The 25366-nt window shown below is 42.4% G+C and overlaps 1 protein-coding gene across 9 annotated transcripts in view; it reads right to left on the bottom strand.

The window, feature by feature from the left end:
- The window catches only part of KIAA0586 (KIAA0586 ortholog), a 110914-nt gene extending 85752 nt beyond the window's left edge, over positions 1-25162 (bottom strand). For 6 of the 9 annotated variants that reach the window (XM_034768459.1, XM_034768456.1, XM_034768460.1 and 3 more), the window contains exons 1-9: positions 25068-25161; positions 24236-24584; positions 22347-22432; positions 20511-20580; positions 14716-14785; positions 12680-12854; positions 6588-6824; positions 5315-5486; positions 3191-3379 (exon numbers count right to left, since the gene is read on the bottom strand). In XM_034768459.1, coding sequence (XP_034624350.1) covers positions 3191-3379; positions 5315-5486; positions 6588-6824; positions 12680-12854; positions 14716-14785; positions 20511-20580; positions 22347-22432; positions 24236-24545 — 1309 coding nt within the window. In that variant the 5' untranslated portion in view covers positions 24546-24584; positions 25068-25161. Of the gene's footprint in view, positions 1-3190; positions 3380-5314; positions 5487-6587; positions 6825-12679; positions 12855-14715; positions 14786-17941; positions 18029-20510; positions 20581-22346; positions 22433-24235; positions 24585-25067 lie in introns of those variants that run through there. The other 3 variants (XR_004645472.1, XM_034768454.1, XM_034768461.1) reach the window with 3 other exon arrangements.
- Positions 25163-25366: the final 204 nt, after the last annotated feature.

Raw genomic sequence — 25366 nt, 5'->3', positions numbered from 1 at the left:
ACAATCCTTACAGCTAGAAGGTTTTTTCTAATATCTAAGCTAAACCACATTTCCTGCACATTAAGCCCATTACTTCTTGTTCTATCTTCAGTAGACATGGAGAACAACAACTTACCATCCTCTTTATAACAGCCCTTGACATATTTGAAGACTTATCAGGTCCCCAGTCAGTCTTCTTTTCTCAAGACTAAACATGCCCAGTTTTTTTACCCTTTTCTTATAGGTCAGGTTTTCCAAACCTTTTATCATTTTTGTTGCTCTCCTCTGGACTCCCGCCAATTTGTCTACATTGTTCCCAAATAGTGGCAACCAGAATTGGACACAGTACTACAGCTAAGGCCTCACCAGCATCAAGTAAGATGGAACAATTTCTTCCTGTGAGGACACTCCTGTTAATATGCGCTCCAGAATAGTGGTCTTTTTCACAACTGCATCATGCTGTTGGCTCATATTTAATTTCTGATCCTCTATAACCCTACATCCTTTTCAGCAATACTATTGCCTAGTTAATTATTCTTCATTTTATGGTTGAGCATTTGATTTTTAATTCCTAACTTCAGTACTTTCCACTTGTCTTTACTGAGTTAATCTTATTGATTTCAGCCCAATTCGCCAATTTAACAATGTCCTTTTGAATTCTAATCCTGTCCTCCAAAGTGCTTGCAACACCTCCCAGCTTGGTGTCACCCACCAATTTTATAAGTGTACTCTCCATTTCATTATTTAAAGTCATTAATGAAATTATTGAATAGTACCGGCGCTAACGATAGATGCTGGGGGGGGGAGGGATCCTACTAGTTACGTTCTCCCAGTTTGACAGTGAGCTAAACTACTCTTTCAGTATGGTTTTTCAACCAGTTGGACCTGCACCTTATAGTAATTTCATCTAGAACCCATTTCCCCCGTTTGCTTATGAGAATGTTATGTGGGACTGTCAAAAGCCTCGCTAAAATCAGAATATATTATGTCTAGTACTTATCCCCATCCATTAGGTCAGTAACCCTGTTAAAGAAGGAAATTAGGTTGGTTTGGCATGATTTATTGTTGACAAATCCTTGTTAGCTATTACTTATCATCCTATTATCCTCTAGATACTCCCAAATTGATTGCTTAATCATTTGTTACAGTATCATTCTGGGTATTAAAGTTATACTGACTGATCTCTTATTCCCTGGGTCCTCTTTGTTCCCCCCTTTTTAAATATAGGTACTATATTTGCCTTTCTCCAGTCCTCTGGGACATCACCCTTCCTCTGTGAATCCACAAAGATAATCACTAATGCACTTTTACAGCACCAAAGAACATGCTATGCCTAAAAAACATTCAGGTAAACATGTTATTTTATTTATGATTCCTATGCAACAATGAGATGAGAGGAATAACAAACAGGAACACCCTAACATTGGAAACCATACAACACATGGCAAAGGAAACAAATGGTTTTCACAAGACCAGTGAATCAGTGTATCTTATTTAATATGGGTATATTTAGAGATGGGGCCCTCAGGCCAAGTCTATACTACAAAATTTTGCTGGCATAGCTATATCAGTTACGAGTGTTAAATAAATAAATGAAAATCAACTCCCTAAATGACAAACATGATGGCATAAACACCCATGTCAACACAACTTATACTGGCAAGAGTCATTTTCCTAGTATAGCGATTTCAGCAAAGCCTTCGTAGTTTAAACTAACCTTCAGAATGACTCCAGACCCTAAAACTTGAGAATCGTATAAGTCTAAACAGTAAGACAACCACCAACACTGCCACTCCCACAACAACCACACTCAGAGAAACATTTTATCTTGGACCATTTGGAGATTTTTTGATTCCATCTTACAGTGGGTGGCTTTTTATTGATGTGGGTTACTTTTTGATGCTCCCTAGAAGTGATCTGAGAGACTGGAAGAGACAGATAGATGCCTAGCACACCAGGATAGGGAATGGAAAAAATGCAGAAAGGAAGAGGGGAAGTGGAATTAACTGATGGAGCACTGAGCCATACAAGGAAATAGTAAACAATGAGAATAGAGATGTAGTCAGGGATGAATGATGAGAAGATTCACTCTGATACAGAAGGTAAGAAGCCAGGAAAAGGATTCAAAGATGGAGTGACATGGTCCAAGCAGATGGCATGGCAAGGCAAGAAAGATTATTTCAGCCAGGGCCATTCTGTACAGACTGGAGAGAAGCAAAAGGAAAATCTGGGAGGCCAGAGGGGAGGTTTCAGTCGTCTAAGCAGGAAGTAACCAAGTGACAGACAAGCATTTTGTCCACAGGGTAAGAGTGCAAGGGCTGGATTTTTTACGGTGTTCTCAAAAGGTCACTCAAACTTAACCAGGTATTTGTGCTTTTTAAATATGATGCTGAAAACTGAATTCTGGGCTGCCAAGCCAGTATCAAGTAGAGCTGTTAAACACCTCCTTTGGTCAACATACTCTGTTTTTATTAATGCAATCCAGTATACCATCTGCCTTTTTGTGACAGTGTTCAATTTATCTACCATTGTAACTCTTCTCACCTAGCCAGTACTCCCCTATTCAATATCCGTGGGTGTGATACTGCATTCCTACACAAACCGCCTTACACTTGACTTTACTGCATTTTATTTAAGCTCATTCTACCACTGTAATGAAGGCTGAACTGCACTTTAATCCTATCCTCTCAAGTGTCTGAAAGACCTTTAAGGTGTGCATCATGCATGTTCTGGGCTCCCTTTAACATTCCTTACTCAGAAGTCACAAGTTTTGCCTGAGTAAGGAGTAACGTACAGGGCCATTAAATACCACACTCACCACTTCATCCTTCAAGTCTAACATGAAAATATTAAATATTATTGGACACAGAATAGACCCCACTCAACACCTGCCTCCAACTTGACAACAACCCTTCATTAGTTACTTAATGTTAAGGTCAAAGTGCAATGGCAAGACGATGGGGAAGCTCATCCGGACTGTTCATTAACAGTACTGCCTTGAATTCCGGGAGTCGTTCATTTACTGCCAGCACTAACCCTTCATCAAACACATTTTTAGAAATGTTGAATGTGTATGCCTAGATTCAGGTAATCCAATAAGAACTGTCTTCAGAGAACGTGAAGATGATACAGGCAATAATAGCCACTGGCCATGCCCATATCAGTGAAGGGACAAAGGAAGGCTATTTCTGAACTTTCCTCTGACTCTTACCCACAACACTTCCATATGCTGATTTGGGCACATTTTCCTTTTCTGCTATAGGTCTCTCTTTCTTGGAAATTTTCTGTGAGATTTTCACATCTTTTGATACAGGTACAGGAGCATATCTCCGAGGAGCTGGTGTCTTCAGAGGTGATTTCTGTGTACGAACGCCATACTTTCCAAATTGACTTGAATACGCTTAAATTCAGAAAAAAAAATAATGAACAATTTTTCTTTAAATCCGAATTTAAAAGATTTTGAAAAGGAAAACAAACTCTTCAAAAGCAAACAGAAGTTTAAAAAGACCCCACAGAAATATAAAACATTTCCATTAGCAAGGCAAAAATTTTAAAAACAGGTAGTAACTTTGGTATTGAGGAAAGTAAGTGGAATATGTCTACACTGGAGCTGGAAGGTGTTGTTCCCAGCTTGGATAGACATACCACGCTAGCTCTGATCCAGCTGGCATGCTAAAAATAGAAGTGTACCTGCTGCGGCATGAGCAGCAGCAGGGGCTAGGCACCTAAGTCCGTACCTAAGGTTCGGGCAGGATCTTACTCAGGGCGGCTAGCCCCTCCCTGAGCTCACGCTGCCACAGCTACACTTGTATTTTAAACACGCTAGCTCAACCAGAGCCTGCGCAGGTATGTCTACCCAAGCTGGAAATTACACCTTCCAGCCTCCGTGTGACACACAGTACCTCAAAATAACCCCCTGTAACCGCCTTATTTACCACTTTTCTATGGTTATATATTTTGTACAAAGTATGCCTTGTGAGGTATCATTTGAAAACTCATGAGCTACTGAACATTATCATCATTAGCATGTGTGTATCATCATTGTATATAGAGTTATGAGATTTTGCTATGATTACTTTGTTACTCAACATTTTGGGAGTCTGGGAAATGCCCACAGACCAGCTCCTCAGAAATAACAAAGGCCTTGCATATCATCCCAAATGTCATGTACACAGAAGGTGCGAGCAAGAAATTTACAATTCATCTGAGACATGCTTTGAATCGCACATACACAGGAGACTTCTCTGTCTATACCCCAGCGGGGGTAGGCGGTTGTTCCTCAAGGAGAGGAGGAGGGTATAAAATAAGAGACAATGGCTTCTGCATTACCTCTGTCCTTCCCCATCTCCAGTGATGTAAGATTGCTTGAAAGACTTTGAACTGGGGAGATTGGTCCCAGCTGGGGAGGGTATCCAGCCTGTGTACTAAGAACTGTGAACTGCCGGCAACATTCAGAGGGTCGAGAAAAGCTGTTTGCTTCAAATTTTACTTAACTTGGTAAAGCTTAGGAATTATATTGCGATTTTATTTCTTTTTGTAACCAATTCTGACCTTTTATGCCTGTATCACTTAAAATCTTTCTTTCTATAGTTATTTAACTTGTTTTTATATTTTACCTAAACCAGTCTGCTCTGACTGAAGTTTTTGGGGAATCTCTGCACGGGTTAATAAGGGCTGGTGAATATTAATTTTCTTTGATAAAATGATGGACTTATGAGCTTGCTCTGTCCAAGACAGTCTTGAGCAGTGTAAGACGCACATTTCTGAGGTGCAAGGCTCGGGGGATTTGCAGGTGTCTCCCTGTTTACAGTTCATGAGTTGGTAGGAGAACATTCATGTAACTTAGCTGGGTGTGCCTTACATGCTGATGGCTGTGTGAAAGCAAAGCCTGGAGGGGCTACTTTTCACTAGCATAGCAGTGTAAGAGAAGACCTAGGCTGAAGAGTTAAGGGAGCACAGTGATTCCACAGTCCAGATTGTACTCTGGGAGATGTCACACCCAGTGCAGACACACCCTAACAAGAGTCCAGGGCAAGATACAGCATGGTCAGGCAGTGTACAAGTTTCCACATTCACTTTCTTTTATAAAACAGTCTTGGGCCTCACAAATATAATCATCAGTTGGGTGAGCATAAGTATCCACTAAATACCAAAATCTCACTTTAATTTGATATAAATATGGTTTTCAGTTTATGTAGTATGCACTGTATTAATGAAGATAAAATCAGTTGTGCAAAAATATTTCTTATTCCTTAGTAATATATGGTCCTAAATTTATGAAAGCAAGATTAAGACAGAAATAAAACTGAATATCTAAATTAACTGAATTATTCACCTTGGGTGGGCACAGCATTGGTAGAGAATAAATTCCTATGACATGAAGAGACTTGGCTGGTAAGTGGTTGCTGTAGTTCTGGGTTTGTAGAATGCTTTGCCACCAAATTGGAAGATGGTATGTTAACTGGTTGGAAACCACCTGTGTTGATTGCAGAGCTAATGAGATGAGACTAAGAGACAAAAGGTACAAAGTTAATTTAAAAAAAAAAAAAAAAAAAAAAAAAAAAAAGGAATTACAGCTAGTTAACAAACAATCTGAACAAACAAATATGTAATATATTTATAGTAATTGGGATCCGGGGGGGAAAAAATGATAGGCAGCAGGCTAACAAAACTAATATTTGCTCACTGTTTTGAAAGGTAGAACAAAACAAAACTGACATATAGGAATCTCTCCCCGCTCCAAAAAAGGGGGGAAATAAGCATTCCCATTCTGGCTGGTTCCCAAAAACACAGACATTAGGATAAGAGGGATTTTTTCCCCAAATTCTTAGGGTATGTCTACATGTGATTGCAGCTCAGGCAGACATACCCAATTTAGCTTTAATCTAGCTAGCAGCAGTGAAGCTATGGCAGTACATACTTCAGGGCAGGCTGTTCAAACCCATCCAGAACTGTGGGCAGTTACTCCTGGGACTAGTCTTCACTGAAATGCACACTGATGCAGATCCACTGCAGATTAAAACTAGCTCAGGTATGTCTACCTACGCTACAATCACATACACACATGCCTGACAGCACTATTATTAAGTTGAAAGCTTCCCAAACAATCTAAGGTACTTGTTTCCATGATAGTGGTATCCAGTGGCCTCACAATCTAATGTATTTATCTTCACAACCCCCTTATGAGGTAGGGAAGTGTTATCCTCATTTTACAGATGAAGAACTAAAACAGAGAAGCCAAGTGATTGGCTCAAGGTCAAACAGGAACTCTGTGGCAGATCAGGAATTTGAACCCTATTCTCCAGGTCTAGGCTAACCACTAACCTACCTAACTACTGGATCATCCTCCCTCTCTGGAACTAGGTCATAAAACCTCTCTGTCCTATACCACACATTCTCCTCTGCAATTTTAACTGCTTAGACAGGTAAGAAGCCACCAAATGAATCCCCCGGCATAGACATATGGGCACAATAACAACCCCATACATGTGAAAGTACTGTCGTAGCTTTACTCAATTAAAGAAATTTAACAACAAACTTCAGTATAACTAACACCAAGACAGAGAGGCAGAGAAACAGCAAGAAGCTCTATGCTTCTATGCAGGTACCTGAACATGTATTTGTTGCTGTTGTAACTTTTCAAGATGCTGAAGCCGCTGTTCCATGAACACATTCATCTGTTTTTCAAGCTCATTGACTCTGTCATGACAACGGGATCTCTCCTGCTGTTGAGTCTTTATATTTGTTTGCTGTTCTGCAACGCGTTGCAGCTGCTTGTCTGTCTCCTGCAGTTTATTGAGCAATGCTGAAACAGAGCTAACTTTTGCTTCCAAATCGCTTTGAACCTGAGGAAAAAAATTAGATTCTATAGCTCAGGTATAGTTCAAAGAGAAGTCTAGTTATACATTTTTAAAACTCTTGAGTTTGAAACCTGAGGCAAGAGGAAGCAGGTATTAATGCCATTCCTATTTGTTCTCAATATCCCTCCCCCGCCATCACATCACACACTTTTTGGCATCTATATTTTCTTCAAAAGGTTCAAATAATAATAGTCCTGATTTGGGATGATTTAATAACACAAGAGAACCTTTCCAAAGATAAATACAGCATTAAAAAGGTAGTGTTCATTAGTGCCACGCCAACCTTTACCTAAATAAAATGAACAAAAACATCCCTTAAAATAGGCAGTACCAATATTATCAGATTGCTGCAGACTCTCTTTTATGTTAAACCAATCTTTATGTTAACTCTCATTGGCAACCCCCTCCCCAAAACTATAGCATATAATTATCGCTCTGAGAAAACTGGGTTTGTTTTTAAAAAAAAAAATGCATAGCAGTGTCATGGGTGTTTAAATTTAACGGGGTATACATGGTTGCCAAGTCTTTTTCCCTCTCCCCTACAAATGCTGCCATTTTCCCAAGAGCAGGGAGGCAGAAGCAGGCATTCTCACTTCCACCTCCCTGCCGAGACCACACCTGCTCACAGGATTACTGGGGGGTGGGGTGGGGGTTGTCTCATCATCCGGTGCAGTCCGTCCAGCCCAGCCCAGCCTAGGACAAGGATTGGGGTTGACGCGCCCCACACTCAGCTCCAGACCAAGGCTGCTGCACGGTTGTTTCCTGTCCAACTCTCAGGGAGAGGGGGCGGGACAGACAACACATGGCAATTAGGAGCTCTGACCCACCCCACAGCAGTGCCCAACAGGCAAAGGAGCTGAGACCAGGATCTGCTGCTTGGAACATGAGCAGAGATGAGAGAGGGCCCTGCCTGGCGGGGGGATCCGTGTGAGACTCTAATCCATCCCTGTTCAATCCTGCTGCTCAATATAATTCTCATAGCTGCTGATGCTCCCTACATAGATCACTGCTTCTGGTGCAAGGCCACAAGCACAGACTGGTGGGACCACATCATCATGCAGGCTTGGGATGACCAGCAGTGGGTCCAGAACTTTTGCACGAAGAAAGCAACATTTCTGGAGCTTTGTGAGCAACTTGCCCACATCCTCCAGCGCAGAGAGACACATCTGAGGTCACTCTTGGCAGTTCAAAAGCAGGCTGCTATAGCTGTCTGGAAGCTGGCTACTCCAGACTGCTAGAGGTCCATTGGCAAACAGTTTGGGGTGGAAAGTCGACTGTGGGTAAAGTGGTGGCAGAGGTAACTGAGGCAAACAGGCATGTGGTTTACCCCAAAGTGGTTGACATTAAAGATATTCCAAAGGTAACTGCTGACTTTGAGAGAACGGGGTTTCCTGACTGTGGCGGGGTTATTGATGGCATTCAGGTGCCCATAATTTGCCCTCTTCAAGGAGCACATGAGCACATAAACCACAAAGAGTACTACTCCATTGTTATGCAGGCACTCGTGGACCACAAAGGCAGATTTATGAATGTCCGCTTGGGCTGGAAAAGTTCACGATGCCAGTTTTTCGCCGCTCAGGAGTCTACATTCATAGACAAGCTGGGACACTATTACCACCAAATGACACTGAATTAAATGGTGTTACTGTCCCCATTGTTATTCTGGGGGACCCTGCGTATCCTCTTTTGCCTTGGCTTCTGAAACCATACCCTGATTTCAGAGGCCCTGGCAAAAAAGAGATTTAATTACACTCTCAGCCGGTGTAGAATGGTTGTTGGCAGATAGTAAGGCCTAATGAGACAGAATTATTTCAGGGGCAGATAAAGATTTGCAAAGTCAACAGACACCTGATTCCCCAGAGGCCAGGGATATATAAATGAGAAGTAAGAAAACCAGGTAAGTATCTATGTGCTTATATGACCCTCCATCACCACCATATCTAAGCACCTCAAACATTACTGATTTTAGTACTGTGCGGGGGTTTACAGACCCCTCCCTAAGACTGGAACTGGACCAAGGCGGCCCTGCCCCTCAGCAGCTGCAGAGTATGCTCCAAATGGAGGACCTGCTTACAATGGGATGGTGGCAATCAAGTGGGGAGAGAGTGAAGGAACGAAGGAAGCCAGTTAGTACCTTCTGGAACAGAGGAATCCACAGAGGAAAGACCTAGACTGTGGGTAAGGCCTAAACCAGGCAGCGAGGGGCCTGACCCCTTTTTCTCTCCCCTTCTGCCTGACAAGGCTAAAATCACAGGACACTGAAAAGGGAGGACTGGGAAGCTCTGACAAACTATCTGAATTGCTGAGACTGTTTGAACAACCCTCTGTGAGGAATGAAGCAGAGGGCTGTGGCCATGCCTCAAACTGAAGAGAACACCGGGTGATGGGTATGAAGTGGCCCAGGGTAGGCTGGTCTAGGTATCAGCTAGAGGGGACAGAAACAATTCCCACTCCTCCCCACTTAGGCCCTGGTTTGAGAGTCAGTGGAAAGGGTGGGCCCGGGTTTCCCTACCCTTTCCTCTACCCTAGACTGATTGGGGCAAGCCAGAGACGGACAGACTGACTTGGTTGCCGGGGCTTCATATTGCCTGATAAACCGCCCCCTCCCTCCGCCACAGGACTCCGCTGGCCCTTAAGTGAACCCTACTACAGGTACTATCCCTATTTTCACAGATAAGGAACTGAGGCACAGAGAAATGTAGTAACTTGCCCAAGAGCACACAGGAAGCCTGTGGCAGAGGTGGGAATTCATCCTACATCTCCTGAGTCCCAATCCAGTACCTTAACCCCAAAATCATCTCGCTTCTCTCCCATGCTATCTAGAGCATACCTGTGTGCGAACTGTGACCTTCAGGAAACTGCTATACACGTTATGTTGACTGCATAGTCTAGGTTTTTAAATGAGCAGTAAGAAGACTGATCAGTGTCTCTTTTTGAAATACCAGATGAAAACCGCCTCTTGACTTTACAGAAATTCACCTGAATCAAACCTCATTTATCTTTTTATTCTCTAGTTAACACAAACCTGACCTCTCTTTTTTGGATTCCCCAAAATAGAGTTACATCGCAATAAGAAGTTAGAGGAAGTTACTTCTTTTTGGCTTGAACACTGATAGACTGACCAACCAGGTACAGACACATTTGAATTACAGGTGCGGTGTGTTGTCTTAAGTTTTGACCATCCAGTTTTTATTAAGGAGATTTACACCATAGACAAAAAGTTAAAGCTACACCAAAGGGGATCTATAAACAGCAGTGTAATCTATCAAACGTGGGCTTTCTCCCATCCTATTCACTATGTACTGCACACCATCACACTATCTACTGGGACACTTCCCAGGGTACCCAGGGCTGTGAGGCACATCACTACCACCTGCCCTTACCATGAGGGAATCTTGTCTGTGTGGATCAGCCCCCTGACTCCAACAGCCTCTGGCAACACAAGCTGCCTTCCAGGCTTCCGCAAGCCTCGTGCTCTCTGTACAGGTTAGCAACAGGTACACACCAACCCCTGAGTCCTCAGAGCATCCCTCTGGAGTCCCCAGCCCCTGATCCATTGAACTCTTAGATCCTCTTCTGATACCAGACACCTCTGTGTTCCTGGGGAACCAGGGTGCAGTATCCAGCCAGACTCATGAAAGACACCCCCGCCCCCCAGCCTCTGCTTAAACCAAAACCCATCAGAAAAAGAAAACTTGCAGAGAGCAGTGAAGGGCATTGGGAGACACACCTAGACCCCTCCTGACAAGGGTGACAAGATTAAGACATCTCCATTAGCATACAGAATGGAGAGCAAAGACAACTCCCCTAGCCTCATCTGCATGAAAGATGGGACAGGAAGACATCTCAATTTACATACAGAATGGAGAACAGAGAACCACACTGAATTCTGGGACCAGAAAAAGCAGGGAAGCTCTGCATCCTGGGAATCTCTGCTCCAGATGCTAATGAACCTATGCCTGCACACACACCCAGCTCAGCAGTTATCAGACCAATTCTAGTAATGAATCTTTAATTGATATCCAAATACTGAAGCAGCCTAGTTGCATTGTGAGCTCCCTGGAAGAAAACACCACCCATAGCCAAGAGTGATCAGCTCCTATTGTCTAGTCTAAAGAAAACCCTTGAGTCATCAGCTTACCTATAAACAAATCTAGTGTTCTCCCTTGAACCATTGTAATTTCTCTACAAAAATCCCTACTCACCCTCTAGTCAGGGTTCTGATGCTTAGATCCACACTATGCATCAGTTCCACCGGAACTCCATCTCCTGACTGATCGTGCTGGGGGCTCTGCCTGTCTCCAGCATTCAGAACCCTCAGCTACCACCATCATCTGGGAACCCTGACCAGTTCAAGCCTCATGGAGTGGGTGAGACCCCCCCCCTTCTCTCTGTTTTCCTTTCTACCTTAGGTATCAACCTTTAATCATGTATGTTATGTTGGTTTAGCTCTCCTTGTGTAGTTATTACTATTATTCAATAAATAACTTCTATGGTTAAGTTGGTTGCTTCTCTCTCTCTTGCTGAACTTTACTCATTTGTGTTTTTAGCTTCCCCCATTCACTCTACAGCAACGCTTCTTTTACCTAAGCTAAAGATCCCTGCAGCGCCCAAATACTGTGGGGTTTGCTCATCGAGTAGGTTACTGCCAGTACAATTGTGTTGGGGGAGTGGGGATAGGGACGTGCTGAATTTGGGACGCATAAGGGTAACAGCTTGAAAGTGCTGCTTGACCCAGTCCATGAAGCCCAGGGGCATATAAGGAGAGACAGCTTGGAAGTGCTGCTTCCTCCAGCCCAGTGAGTCCAGAGACATATAAGGGGTCAGCTTGACAGTGCTGATTGACCCGGTCCGCTCAGACTTGCTCTGTTAATGTACATGTGGGTGTTCATCCGGTTCTGGGGTGGGAGTAACCCAGCCCTAGGGATCCTAGGTCCTGCAGGATAGCTCCATTGGGAGGGGACTTGCAGAAGGGAGAAGTAGAGCTCCATATGTAAACACAAGTGACACAAGCAGTACATTGACAGGATTACAGAACCCCCTTTCCCAGAGGAGTAACCCGAATAAATGAGCATACCCCAAAGTAATGGGCAAATCTGGTAACACTTCTCCTGAGTGTATAGCACACATCAGCTTACAAGAACAACTCAGGATCACTAATCTGCTTAACATACAGCACTTATATTTACAGTGAAAGCAAGAATAAGTTTATTATCAAAGAACAGAGACTCAACTGACAGCAAGAATACTGGAAACATATGGTTACATATCAAACAAAATCATAATACTCTTTCTAGAACCTCAACTTCACTCGCCAGACATTCCCCTATCTCCTACAGAATAGTTTACTCCCAAGTTCTTTCCCCAGCATTGTCAACCAGGATGTCTGAGATCCTCCTTCCATGTTGGTCTCAAGGCACGCTACCTTTATATATAATATAAAAACAAACTTCTCACATATTTTCTGTATATACATCTCACAATGATTAAGATGACCAGAGGGACACAGACTTTCAGTAGAGATCTTACATGACCCCTTCTGGTAAACCCAGAAGACCCCTGTACCCCAATGTACCCTGTGCCTTCTGCCAATTGGCAACAAGAGGCCCTTGGGTCACACCTACAAATACATAGAAGAGACGCACCCAGTGTTTGTATCCTTTTGTCATCCCCTCCTATCGACCCAATGAGCCATGCTGTTCATCGAGATGACTGTGAGCACATATGAAGAGAATACAAATGAAAGACAGTGGGAGCTTCACTACTAGCCACCTCAGACTTATTTATTATTTCTACTATTTCACTTGATAGAGAACTAATTTTACCAAAAAATGTCTTACTTTGAGAAGTGGAGCTGTTGTAGCAATGGCAGCTGCTGTGGCTGCCGCGATGGTTGCGGCTGAATCTATATTGCTGTGTGCTGACCTGGTATCTTGAGCACTCTCTTTCTTTTCCGTAGATACATTTTCTAAAAGCTGTACCTTCACCTCCTTAAATACTGGAGGGTTTTGGGTTCTATAAATACAAAACATATCTTCCTGTGAATAGCATTCTTGTCAATTACTGATCAAACATAACGTTCCCATTCCCTCCACTCCTTCCCCATAAACTAGCCTTTCCTCAGCACTATTAGCCATTGCGAGGCTTTTCAGGGATACCCAGGGACCTCACCACCCCCTGCCCTTAGCATGTCTTTGCCTGCAATGGATCAGCTCCATGAAACCACCAGCCTCTGGCAACACAAGCTGCCTTCCAGGCCTCGGCAGGCCTTACTCTCTCTGTACAGGTTAGCAACACACACACCAACCCACAAGCCTTCCAAATGTCCCCCTGAAGTGCTCAGCCCCTGTTTAACTGGACACTCCTAGAACTCCTAGATTCGCTACCTCCACAGGAATAGTACACATCAGATTGTAAGAGTCAACTTAACACACAGCACTTAGATATACTTATAGTGAAAACAAGAATATGTTTATTAACAAAGAACAGAGATTCAAGTGAAAGAACAAGAATACAGGAAACAAATAGTTACACATAAAACAGAATCATAACATGCTTTCTACAGCCTAAGCTTAATACACAAGGCATTCCCTATCCCTTACAAGATAGCTTACAGAAAGTCTTTTTCCAAGCATTTTCAGTCAGGTTGGATGAAATCCCTTCTCATAAGATAGACTCCAATGGCAACTTGTCCTCACAGAATGAAGGAATAACTTGGGGGTTCATTTGCACCCAGATATAGTGTCAGAAGTTCATTGTCCTACTCCTAAACAGGATAACTCTTGCTGGTTTTGTTTTTTCCTGCAAGCCTCCATAACCTAACGATTGGTATTTTGCTCGGTCTGTAAATGGGCATCCACTGAGAACCACACAATACTTAATTTGCACATGACCAGCCAGAGTGAGATAAGCATCTCTTCCCATTTCCCTGCCAGGAGTATGTGGATTATCTTTTGGTGACCTGTCTTAACTCACAGACCTAAAGAACATAATTTTTAGTATCTATACATAACTTCACATATTTTCTGTACATGCATCTCACAATTATTATGATTTCCAGTATGACACAGACTTTCATTACCGACCTTACATGACATTCTTTGCTGGACCAGCATGTAGATATCAGACCCAGGGGATTCCTGTAACTCTTATGTACCCCTGTGCCCTTTGCCAATTGGCATCAAGAGGTCCTTGGGTCAGACCCATACAGGCATTTACGGCTTCTCCAACAATAAACTTCCTTAAAGAAAAATTACACATTTCTCCCACACAGCTGACACTAAAGAATTTTATTTAAACCTTTATTGCAACAAGATAATAAAGATTTGTTACAGAGCTATCATTTGTTAATATTTGTAATATTAAGGGCATGGTATGACTGCAACCATGACACACAATAGGGTTATACACTGTCTGTCACCTAGATCAATTACATATGCAGTTCTAGACTGTGGTATAAACTTGACCTTATTCAAGCAGTCTGTAACCAGGCTACAGTCCAAACTGAAGGCTGCTAGTGGTGGGGACCTTATCTCCTTATTTGTTTGTAAAATGCCTCACATGCTTTTGGCACTAAATAAATCAGAACAATTCCTGCCCCCCTTTTTGAACACTAAGGCATTATTCCAAAAGGTTTTTGAAAGCAATAAAGAAAAAAAATGTACAAAATAGTAAAGACACTGTAGGGCAAATAGATTTCAAACCAGAAAACGAGTTCTGAAAAAATACTTCCACAAGTATAAACAGAATATTAATGGAGGAGGATAAAGAACCATTTTCCTTTTACCAGTGCTACTAAGAGGGATCAGGGAAACCAGGAACCACATTTCTTAATAGAAACTGAACAGCTGAGACATTATTAACAGCTCAAACTTACCTCTGCTTTAATACAGCGCGTAAAGCTTCTTTCTCGCCAGTAGTGTACTGAGAAATAAATATATCACCATCTGTGAAACAAGAATATAATATACACGTTGTCAATTTAATTTTCAGGTCTCATTTTATAAAGGTAAAAACAAAGTTATTTCAGTAACATCGAGAAATTTGGTATAAAGTACGTCACAGCTGAATACACAAACCACATTATTTCAGAGTGTAAATGTTTTCTTCACAGATAACAGCTTTAAGTTATGAAAAGACAAACATTCGGCATCATTTAACATAGGGCTAAAAAATCTGAGTATCGTTCACTACTGTGTTTTCAAAATAGTCAGTGATAAGACAAACCAGTGTGCTTTGAAAATAACTATAAATTTATTTTCTCTCACATAAAGCATTGAAGAATTTGAGAATGCTGTCAAAATAATGACCTTTTGAATGTGTGCACTACATGACATATACATTTAAATTGTGCAAACTCTAACTGAAACTTTCTAACATACAAAAATGAACTAAAACTGCATGGTATTAATATTACTTTTTCCTGTGCTATCATAAAGTGCAACAAAAGCCTTCACCCACCATCAAATGCTCTAGAACAGGGGTGGGCAAACTTTTTGGCCCAAGGGCCACATCTGGGTATGGAAATTGTATGGCGGGCCATGAATGGTCACAAAATTAGGGGTTGGGTGCGGGAAGGGGCTCCAGCTGGGGGTGCAGGCTCTGGTGTGTGGCTGGGTATGATGGGTTGGGGGTGCAGGAGGGTGTGCCGGGCTGGGACCGACAGGTTCGGAGGGGGATCAGGGCTGGGGCAGGGGGGTGGGGCGCAGGAGGTGGTCGGGGGTCCAGGCTCCGGGCAGAGCTTACCTCAAGCCGCTCCTGGAAGCAGCGGCATGTCCCCTGTCCGGCTCCTACGTGAAGGCACGGCCAGGTGGCTCTGCGTGCTGCCTCATCCACAGGCGCCACCCCCACAGCTCCCATTGGCCTCAGTTCCCAGCCAATGAGAGCTGCGGGGGTGGCACTTGGGGCAGGGGCAGTGTGCATAGCCCCCTGGCTGCCCCTACATGTAGGAGCCAGAGGGGGACATGCCGCTGTTTCCGGGAGGTATGCGGAGCCATGGCACGCGCAGAGTGGGGCAAGCCCCCAACCCTGCTCCCCGGCTGGAGCACGGGAGCGAGGCAAGTCCCAGACCTCGCTACCCAGCGGAAGCTCGAGGGCCGGATTAAAACGTCTGAAGGGCCAGATGCGGCCCCATGGCTGTAGTTTGCCCACCCCTGCTCTAGAAGGTCCCCTAATCAGGATTCTCTCCCATTGTGCATCACAGAGGACCCCAAATCCAATAGTCATAAGCAAGCTGCACCAAGTTTACTTAGTATAGGATCTTGAAAATTCAGAGGAAGTAGCACTGCTTGCCACAGGTAAACTATGTTACAATACAACCGTACTAATATGCATATTGCTAATCTGCACATTTTATAATGCACACACAACTGAGCAGCCTTTTACCTCCCTCTCAGCAAAGATTTAACAGAAGTTGTAGTAAGATCTCATTATCAATACTACTGTACATTATTTAACAAAACACATATGTTGCACCTTGATAAGAAGGGCTCGGCCCTCCTTCACCCCACCCTGAGGGCTGCACAGAGGGTGGATCTTTTCTTAATATACTAGGTAGTATCAGATGAGGTTAAATTGCACTTGATAAGCAATGAACAAAGTAAATTTTGCAATGCATTAACCTTACTCATGTTTAACTGTTTGCTTATTTATCAATTTGTGAAATTCAGTAATTCCCAATGGGGTCTCCTCGTCAATAATGTTCTAAAAAGTGACTAGGTTTAAAGATGCCCTTTCTTACTCTACAAATCCGATCCTTGTACGTATTTAGTTATATCTGCTAATCTCAGTGTTTAAAGGGGCAAAGGGGTACGCATTCCTATTTACTCTTGTAATCAAAGAACAGTGAATATGTGCAACTCCCCTGAGGGCAATGGGGTTGCAAAGGTTGACTTTGCCCCATGTGACAATGAACAATCCAGGAAGGATCACTGACTGATTCCAGACCGAGTTTGCAAGGCTGGCAGTTAGAAGCATCTTTATACATGTAAGCTGAGCACACAGAATCTGGAAATCGTTCAAGTACAACTATGGATCTTCTTACTACAGGGACAAGGTCGGCGAGGTAATATCTTTTGTTGGACCACCTTCTGTTGGTGAGAGAGACAAGCTTCAAGTCACACAGAGCTCTTTCTTGTTCAGGTGTGGGAAAGGAACTCTGAGCATCTCAGTTAAATGCATGGTGGAACAGACTGTTTAGCATAAGTAGTTAGAACATATTCTAAGGGACCGTTCAAGATAGAGTGGCTTGTTAACAGCTCTGCAATCATAGGACAAAAAGAGGGGGTTAGTGGGTTACAGACTGTTGTAATAAGCCATAAATCCAGTCTCTGTTCAGTCCGTGAGTTTCAGTTTCTGGCAGAGTAATGAATTTATGCTCCCAAGCTCATCTTTTGAAAGTGTTGTGCAGGTTTCCTTTGAAGATGAGGACTGATAGGTCAGATATAGAGTGACTGCCTTGTGAAAACCTATGATGCTAGGAGTACCTTTCCCAGACCTGAAGAAGAGCTCTCTGTGGCTTGAAAGCTTGTCTCTCTCACCAACAAAAGATGGTCCAACAAAAGATATTACCCCATCCACCTTGTCTCTAATATCTTGGGACCAACAAGGCTGCAAATACACGGCATACTCCTTTTTACAGTTGTTTTACAGCCTACAGCATAGAACTATACTTCAGAAATTGGCATCTCTGATTTAAATGATCAGGATTGGGGAAAATATTTAGATTTTATTAATTTAAACTCATTTTTTCAACATGGAAACAGTGAGCTTTAAATTATTCACTTTTATACAACCAATATAAGCTACAGGAATCTAACAGTTATCCCTATATACAGGGATATCACAGAGACGGAAAAGTTCAAGAACTGATGTATTCTCACAAGGAACCTCAGGATTTACAAATTTATTTTAGATGCACGTAGGAGAGAGGCAAAAGCATTATGAATAGAATAGAATAGAATAGAATAGAATTCATAGCAGTAACTCTCAAAAGAATCAAACACATTTTGAAAGAAATTAAGAAAAACTATTAGAGGAAAGTAATAATTTATTATAAAATGAAGTGAAGTAAACATCTTAGCAATTTACTACAGGACCATTACCTGACCACATGGTGCTTCAGTTTAAGATTACACAACCTATCCCCCTCCAAATTGCACCTAAGGCACCAAACTCCCAATAGAAGGAATCTCTCACAAACAACTTGTTTAGTTGTAAGTAGGTTCCCATAGCAACAATCCAACCCTTGCACCAATCCTTAAAGGGGCGGTACTTTCTCTTAAGTTTGACAACTAAATAGAGAAAAATCACACACAATCTTCTTTTAGATAGATTTCAGGCCAGAAGAGACTATTATGATCATCTAGCCCAGTGGTCCCTAAACTTTTCATAGTTGCAACCCCCCCGCTAACCCGTCTTACTCCCTCCCCTTCCCTTCCCTCCTCCCCCCCTGGGAGCCAGGGCCAGGATTGGGGGGGGGAGGGAGGCGGACAGAAGTAAGGGAGCCAAGGCTGGGGCTGGGGCTGGGGCTGGGCCGGAATGGAGCCACATCCAGGAGTCCAGGCTGGGGGCGGGTCCAGGGCTGGGAGCAGAGCCGGGGCTGAGGCTGGGTGTAGGGCGCGGAGCGGAGGCCGCGGTCAGGGGCGAAAGTTGGGGGCGGGGATGGAGCCAGGGCTGCGGCTGGGGGCGGGGCCAGGAGCGAGGCTAAGTGGCACTCCCTCCCTGCCCCTAATGGGGGCTGGCCCAGACCCCACCGCACCCCCTCAAATGTTCCTCTGGGGGACATACCCCAGTTTGGGGACCTCTAATCTAGCCTAAACTCCCGCGTAACACTATAGAATTTCATCCTAAATCAGTACTTTTAGAATTACATCCACATTATGAGACCTTTAAAAGATTTTCCTTCATGATATTGAAAAGAACTCAGAAAGAAGTCTTGTATGTCTGGGCAGTTAGCTTCCGCCCATCATTTTAAGTATTATCAGGATAACTGTGTTTTCAATTATTTCCTTTCCCCCTCAACAAATATTAATTCAAAAACTCACAGAAAGCAAAACCACTGCCAATGCTCAGGGAAGAGACTATAATTATGTCTTTAAGAGTTAAAATTTTACACAGAACATAGGTTTTTTTTAAGTGTAGATATTCCATATGATATGCAATTAAAAGGTGAGAGAGAAATATTAAAAAACAGATTTCTTTGCCTATATTAACATCTGATTATTAAAGCTAAAAGAGTTTAAAAATGTAGTTTACTTTTTGGTTATAAACTCCTTTCATGTTCGATGCATCACTTAGTAAAATGCTGCACAAATTATAGATGAATAACTTTTTTTTAAAATAGCTTTTTTAGAACTGAACAAAAAGTTCATAGAAACCTAGCATGGACCACTGTGATTGTCTGGTCTGTCTTCCGACATAGCTTGGCTATAAGAATTCTCTGAATTAATTCCTGTTTGAAATAGAGCATATATTTATCTTTATTTAAAAGTTTCCAATGATGGAGGATCAACCATAGCCCTTAATAAGTTGCTCCAATGGTTAATTACCCTCATTGTATTTGTTGTATTTCTTATTTACAATGTGAATTTGTTTAGCTTCAACTCCCAGGAATTGGATTGTGTTTATAACTTTGTTTGTTAGATTGAAGAGCCTTCTTTATCAAGTTTCTTTTCTCCATATAGGTACTTACAGACTGAGATCAAGTCACCCATAAACCTTCTCTTTAAGCTAAACAGATTGAGCTCCTTGAGTCTATATCACTACAAGGCATGTTTTCTAATCCTTTCATCATTCTCATGGTTCTTCTCTAAACCCTCTCCAATTTATCAATATCCTTCTTGAACTGTGCACACCAAAACTGGACACAGGATTCCAGTAGTGCTTGCACCAATGCCAAATACACAGAGGTAATATAACTCTCTACTCCTACTCAAGATTTCCCTGCTCATGCATCTAAGACAGTGGTGGGAAACCTGCGGCCAGCTGATCTAAGGAGTGCATTAGCACTTCTGGCCACAGCACTGCACAGGAAGCTTACGCTCAGCTGGTTATCTACCATGACCCCCAAGTCTTTTTCAGAATCACTGCTTCTCAGGATAGAGCCCCCATCCTAAGTATGGCATTTGGCCATTCTGAAATACATATTGTTTGCTTGAGTCCTGCTTACCAAGCAATCCAGTTAGCTCAGTATCAGTGATCTCTCTGCCTCATTATTCGCTACTTCCCCAATCTCTGTCATCTGCAAACTTTATGGGTAATGATTGTTTTCTTCCAGCTTATTGATAAAAAATGTTAAATAGCATAGGGCCAAGACCTAAGTTCCCTGTAAGCTGCGTGGTCGCGCAGCAGGCTCTCAAGGGCCATGCAGGCAGGGAGAGGAGCCCCTCCCCCAGCCCAGCCCAGGCCCCACCAGGGAGAGGAGCCCTTCCCCTGGCCCAGACCCACCAGAGCTGCTGGGGAGAGGAGCCCCAACCCCAGCCTGGCCTGGCCCCACCCCGCTGGAGCTGCTGCGGATGGGGAGAGGACCCAAGCTGCTGTGGCGAGAGAGGGCTGGGGGGAGTCCTCTCTCCCCGCTGCAGCTCCAGGCCAGCCTGCACTCCATTACCCCAAACCCCTGGTAAAATAGCTGTTTTCTTAACAATGGTTATAGAAGTCTGATTTTTGTCTTACCTTCTGGTCTATTTCCATCTTCCATTACTTGCAAAGGAACTCCTTTTACTGCAGCTTCCTTAGAGTAATCCTTTAGGGATAGGTGTGAGGAGAAAACAAACATTAACAACATGTATCAAGAAGAATTTATTTTTAATTTGTTTATATATATAAGTTCAAAATACAAAAGAAATATAGTATGCAACTATAAATCAGTAAAGTATGTCTCATTTTTTAATCAGCACCCAAAAGTTTCAGAAATAGACACGACTGCTGAACATGTGGGCATAAAGACCTCCACATTGGAGTAATACAAGCTGCTGTTCAGAGACCCTACTATCTGTACCCTCTAGCCTAGAATAATATTGATTGAAATATTTTTCTGGACAGTAATGCATCTAGACTAAAAATAAGAAGTAATCTCAATATTAAGATGTTTATTTTGCACATTGGTGGCCAAAGGATTTTAAACAAATAACTCATTAATAGTGATGTAAATTACATATGTGCTTATCTTAACATGTGCAAGCAGTCCCAATGAATTCATCATTACTACTCATGCACATCAAGTTAAGCATATACATAAGTGATTGCATGACTGGGGCCATATAATGGAATTTATTTCACTGACATAAACCTTGAATAATCATGCTCTACTGGTTGGGTTGAGGAGATAGAAATCCACCACCTTACCCTAAACTTTGATGTGGGTCGGCAGAGCAGTACTGTAGAGTAGTGGTTTTCAACCTTTATTCATTTGTGGACCCCTAAAAACTTTCAAATGGAGGCATGGGCCCCTTTAGAAATTTAAACTGTTGTACTCTTTAAGTCTTAGACTGAAAATTGACTGAACAGTATTCAACTATAAATGTTGCATGTACATGGCACGGCATTTGACACAATGTGAGAAAGGATGCTAAATGTGGGCTTCTATGGTAACGACAATATTTCTGGGTTTTGACCTGTAGGTGGGGGTATTCACATACTTTTGATTGATCAGAAAAATTGAATGCCTTTTCTGGGATCTGAAACTTTATTTTCATAGTCAGATCTCGCAGACCCCCTTAGATATAGTCTGCAGACCCAGGGGTCTGCAGACCACAAGTTGAAAACCACTGCTCTACAGTCACTACTTCAGCCTATGAGTAGGGCTAATAGCTACCGGTCCTATTTGCCACTACTCAACTGTCAATGGATCTACTCTGAGGCATATAGAAACCCATTTGCAGTCCCTTCACACCACAGGAGAATTTTATCCTTATGCATGGCCGTGTACAATGGATTTGCTAAAAATAGATCTCAACAAATACAGACTACAGAAAATATAGCAAATATAAAAGGAGAAACTAATTGAGCTAGAAAGGGTCACATCAAAATATTAAAGACATTTAAATAGATTATGAAGTAATGCCTATTTAAATCAACGATGGCAGGAAGCAAAAGAAACTATAATCGTAATATTAAAGGTTTCCAGGAAATCATATTGATTTGTGCTATTCAGGGAGCAGAAATTTCATAGGAAGAATTACACTATAATTTGAAAAAACAGTTGCTATAGGTGGAACATAAGAAAACGATGCATGCATACTCACTATATACTAGATAGGTTAAGAGAATATAAAGGCTCTGATCCTACAAAGACTTCTGCACGTGCATTGACTTCAATACTTCCAGTGCATAAAGTTAAGCACATGCAGAAGTCTTTGCAGGAACAGGGCTGAAGTCAGATAAGCCTCAGAGAGAGAAGTAGATTGCTGCTCTACTAAAATTTGGATCATATATATAACCTTTTAAGATGGAAGTATGGCATATACTTCAGGATTGTAGGATCAGGAATATAACAGTAACTCTTCTTACCTTCTGTGATAATAGCGTGGGTTCTAAATCATTTTCTACCGAAAGAAGATGTTCTGAACTTCTTTCAGCCAACATACTTCGGACAGCTAAAATGAAAGAGACTTTAGTGTAGTTATCATAGAACAATATCATAGAATATCAGGGTTGGAAGGGACCTCAGGAAGTCATCTAGTCCAATCCCCTGCTCAAAGCAGGACCAATCCCCAGACAGATTTTTGTCCCAAATCCCTAAATGGACCCCTCAAGGATTGAATTTACAACCCCGGGTTTAGCAGGCCAATGTAGTTTATGCATCTGTGACAGGTATAACTAGTCCCAGATCTTAGTCATTTCTATGTCTGTACCTTTAAAAATCTAAACTAAACAAAATGACCTTCATTGCACAAATGAGCTCAGTGTGTCAACTTGGAACTGGCATATTAATGAACAATGCCTGAGATGCAACATAAATCTGTTTGACACACAAGAGAAACTTGCTGAAACTGAGAATTGCAAATGATGCAATGACAACTCTGGATCAAATTCAGTATGAAATCAACATAAATTAATGGGGTAATGCATTCTGATGCCCTTTTACAAAGATAACATCTTGTAAAGTTGTGTGATCCTTTGATCAACAATGAAAACTTTATTTTCTAAGGAGGTAAGAGGCACACTTTAGCCCAGTAAATTCATAGCACAGGATGTGTCAATTTTAGCTATTTTAAATGAACCCATTACTGTAGTTTCTAGGTGACAGGGAATAAGATATAGCTTTAGCTTCCAGACATTTAAGATACACTTGAAATGTAGGGAGAAACACTGTTAAAGGGATGTCATCAACTTAAAAAAAAATTAAATTTCTAACCTGAAAATGTTTTACTCACTATTGTAGCAAGCACCAAAAATTACCAGAATTTAAAGATTAGAGGAAATAATATATTATGTTCTTTCAGTTTATTTGTATATTTGTCAGTTTCACTGTTTCATCTGTATAAGTAGTTAATTGGGTTCAGCTGTTTGTATGGGTCTTTCACAAAGCAACACCTCAGAAAAAAACTAAACTGTAAAAATCTTATTTTAATATTGTAATCACACTAATTACCAGGAAGAGTCAGGGGCAGCTGTTGTATCTGAAACTCTTTTTAAACAGTTTTTTTTTTTTTTTTTTAAACTGACTACCTTTCAAGTTAAATGTGTCCCTCTAAGCATGCAAACATTATGGAACCAAAACAGAGGGGTCACTGGAATTACCTTTTTTGAAATATCCATACAAAGCATGTAATATTTAACATATTTTCATGACTATTTTCTCTACTCTAAACTGCCAATAAATATTTCTTTCTAATCTCAGTAGGTTTTGGTCATCATACATTGAGAAATCTATCAGTTCCGGTTCTCAGAGCAAATTAATCTGTCATTTTAAAGATAGAGATAACTGTAAGTGCATGAAAAGGCCTGTGATCTTTCCTCCAGTACAGTGCTACAGAAGGACCTGCAATCCCCATGTAGGTACAAAGAGGGCTAAAACAATCAAAAGGTACAAGACTCAGAATATCCTTCTTTCTCATTCATCATAATGAATAGCCAATAGCAAATTTATCATCACAATGAATGTACTACACAGAATTTGGAGCAATATTTAAGGACTGTGTGAAGTCTGGGGACATTTTGTACAGAGTTAGAAAAACATTCTAAAATATTTTATACAAAACATGTTAAAAACAGAATAGTATTTCACAAAACTGGCTAAATGGCATGTGGTCAATTAGGACACCAAAAAAAAGTATAACCAATTCATATCGCTCTTTACAGACAATTTTCCTAATATACATACTATATAAGTGAGATGCTGGAAAAAGTATATGGCTAGACAAATTACCCCACGGAAATCAGGTTTAATCACATACCCTGTGTAACGCTGCTGGAGGTAGTGACAGTTGATCTATTTGGCAGAGGTTTGTTTGCTGACAATGCTGGAGGAATATAGGATGTTTTGTTTTTATTCAAAGCTGCATCATCTGCCTGGTAGGGAGAAGCCACTTCACGAAGCTTCTTTACTGAAATTTTAACTTTTTTTCTACTGCAGTCAGCAGCTGCTGTCCAAGTGCCAGTGGGTTTTTCTTTTGTGTGGAGGCTGGTGGAGCGGATAAGCACGTCACCAGCAGTGAAGCTAGCCATAGAGTCCTGGCTGACACTAGAATTACTTTCCACCTCCATGAAGAGCTCACAATGCTGTTTTCAACACTCCCAACCAACCTATTAATGGGGTTTAATAACATTATTAACAAACTAAAAGGGACAGTTGATTAATGCTCATGAATTGATTCTAGACAGAGGCACCCACATCACAAAAACCTAGGATTAAAGAAATAAAAGCGGGGGGGGGGGGCGGGGAGTGAGTGGGGTTTACAAGGTACAGTAGTCAGATTCCAGCAAATTATCCCTGGATCTAAGCCAACATAAACAACCAGTCACCGCTCTTCCCTCTCAGCCCTCATCGTCTTGCCATGGGAGGGGCAGGGACTATCTACCCTGAATAGTTCTAATGGGCCTAACGCCACAGGATTTCGGTACCAAGCAGGGCCCACCGCGCCAGCAACAGTGCTATAGGGAGGATAGGGTGAATTGGGATGCAGGACCCCCACCCGCAGGCCCAGGACGCAGGCTCCCTCCCCTGCCCCCCTGCAGGGCACAGGGTGCACGGCCCCACCCCCAGGAGTACAGCCCCCCCCCAACCACCTTGGGGTGCAGGGTGCGCTCGGCCCGTTTTCCCCAGAAGCTGCAACACACCCTCATTCAACCCCTTCCCAGCAGCCACCGGAAATGCTAGTTACCATGGTAACAACACCAGCTACCTCCACGACTCCCGCCGCTTTCAATCCAGCGTCGCCTGCCTGCCCAATTCTTTCCCGGGTAGCAGCGCGCATGCGCTTGCTACTGCAGGCTTTCGGAAGCTCCGCATCAATACGCATGCGGAGGGGGGGAGGGATTCGGTCTTGCGCGCGAGACGCCGCAGATCCAGGGCGCATGCGTAAATC

The sequence above is a fragment of the Trachemys scripta genome, chromosome 4 (genome assembly GCF_013100865.1).
Source record: "Trachemys scripta elegans isolate TJP31775 chromosome 4, CAS_Tse_1.0, whole genome shotgun sequence".
In the NCBI taxonomy this organism is placed as follows: Eukaryota; Metazoa; Chordata; order Testudines; family Emydidae; genus Trachemys; species Trachemys scripta.
Note: the sequence above shows the minus strand (reverse complement) of the source record. Positions and strands in the feature narration are given on the sequence as shown.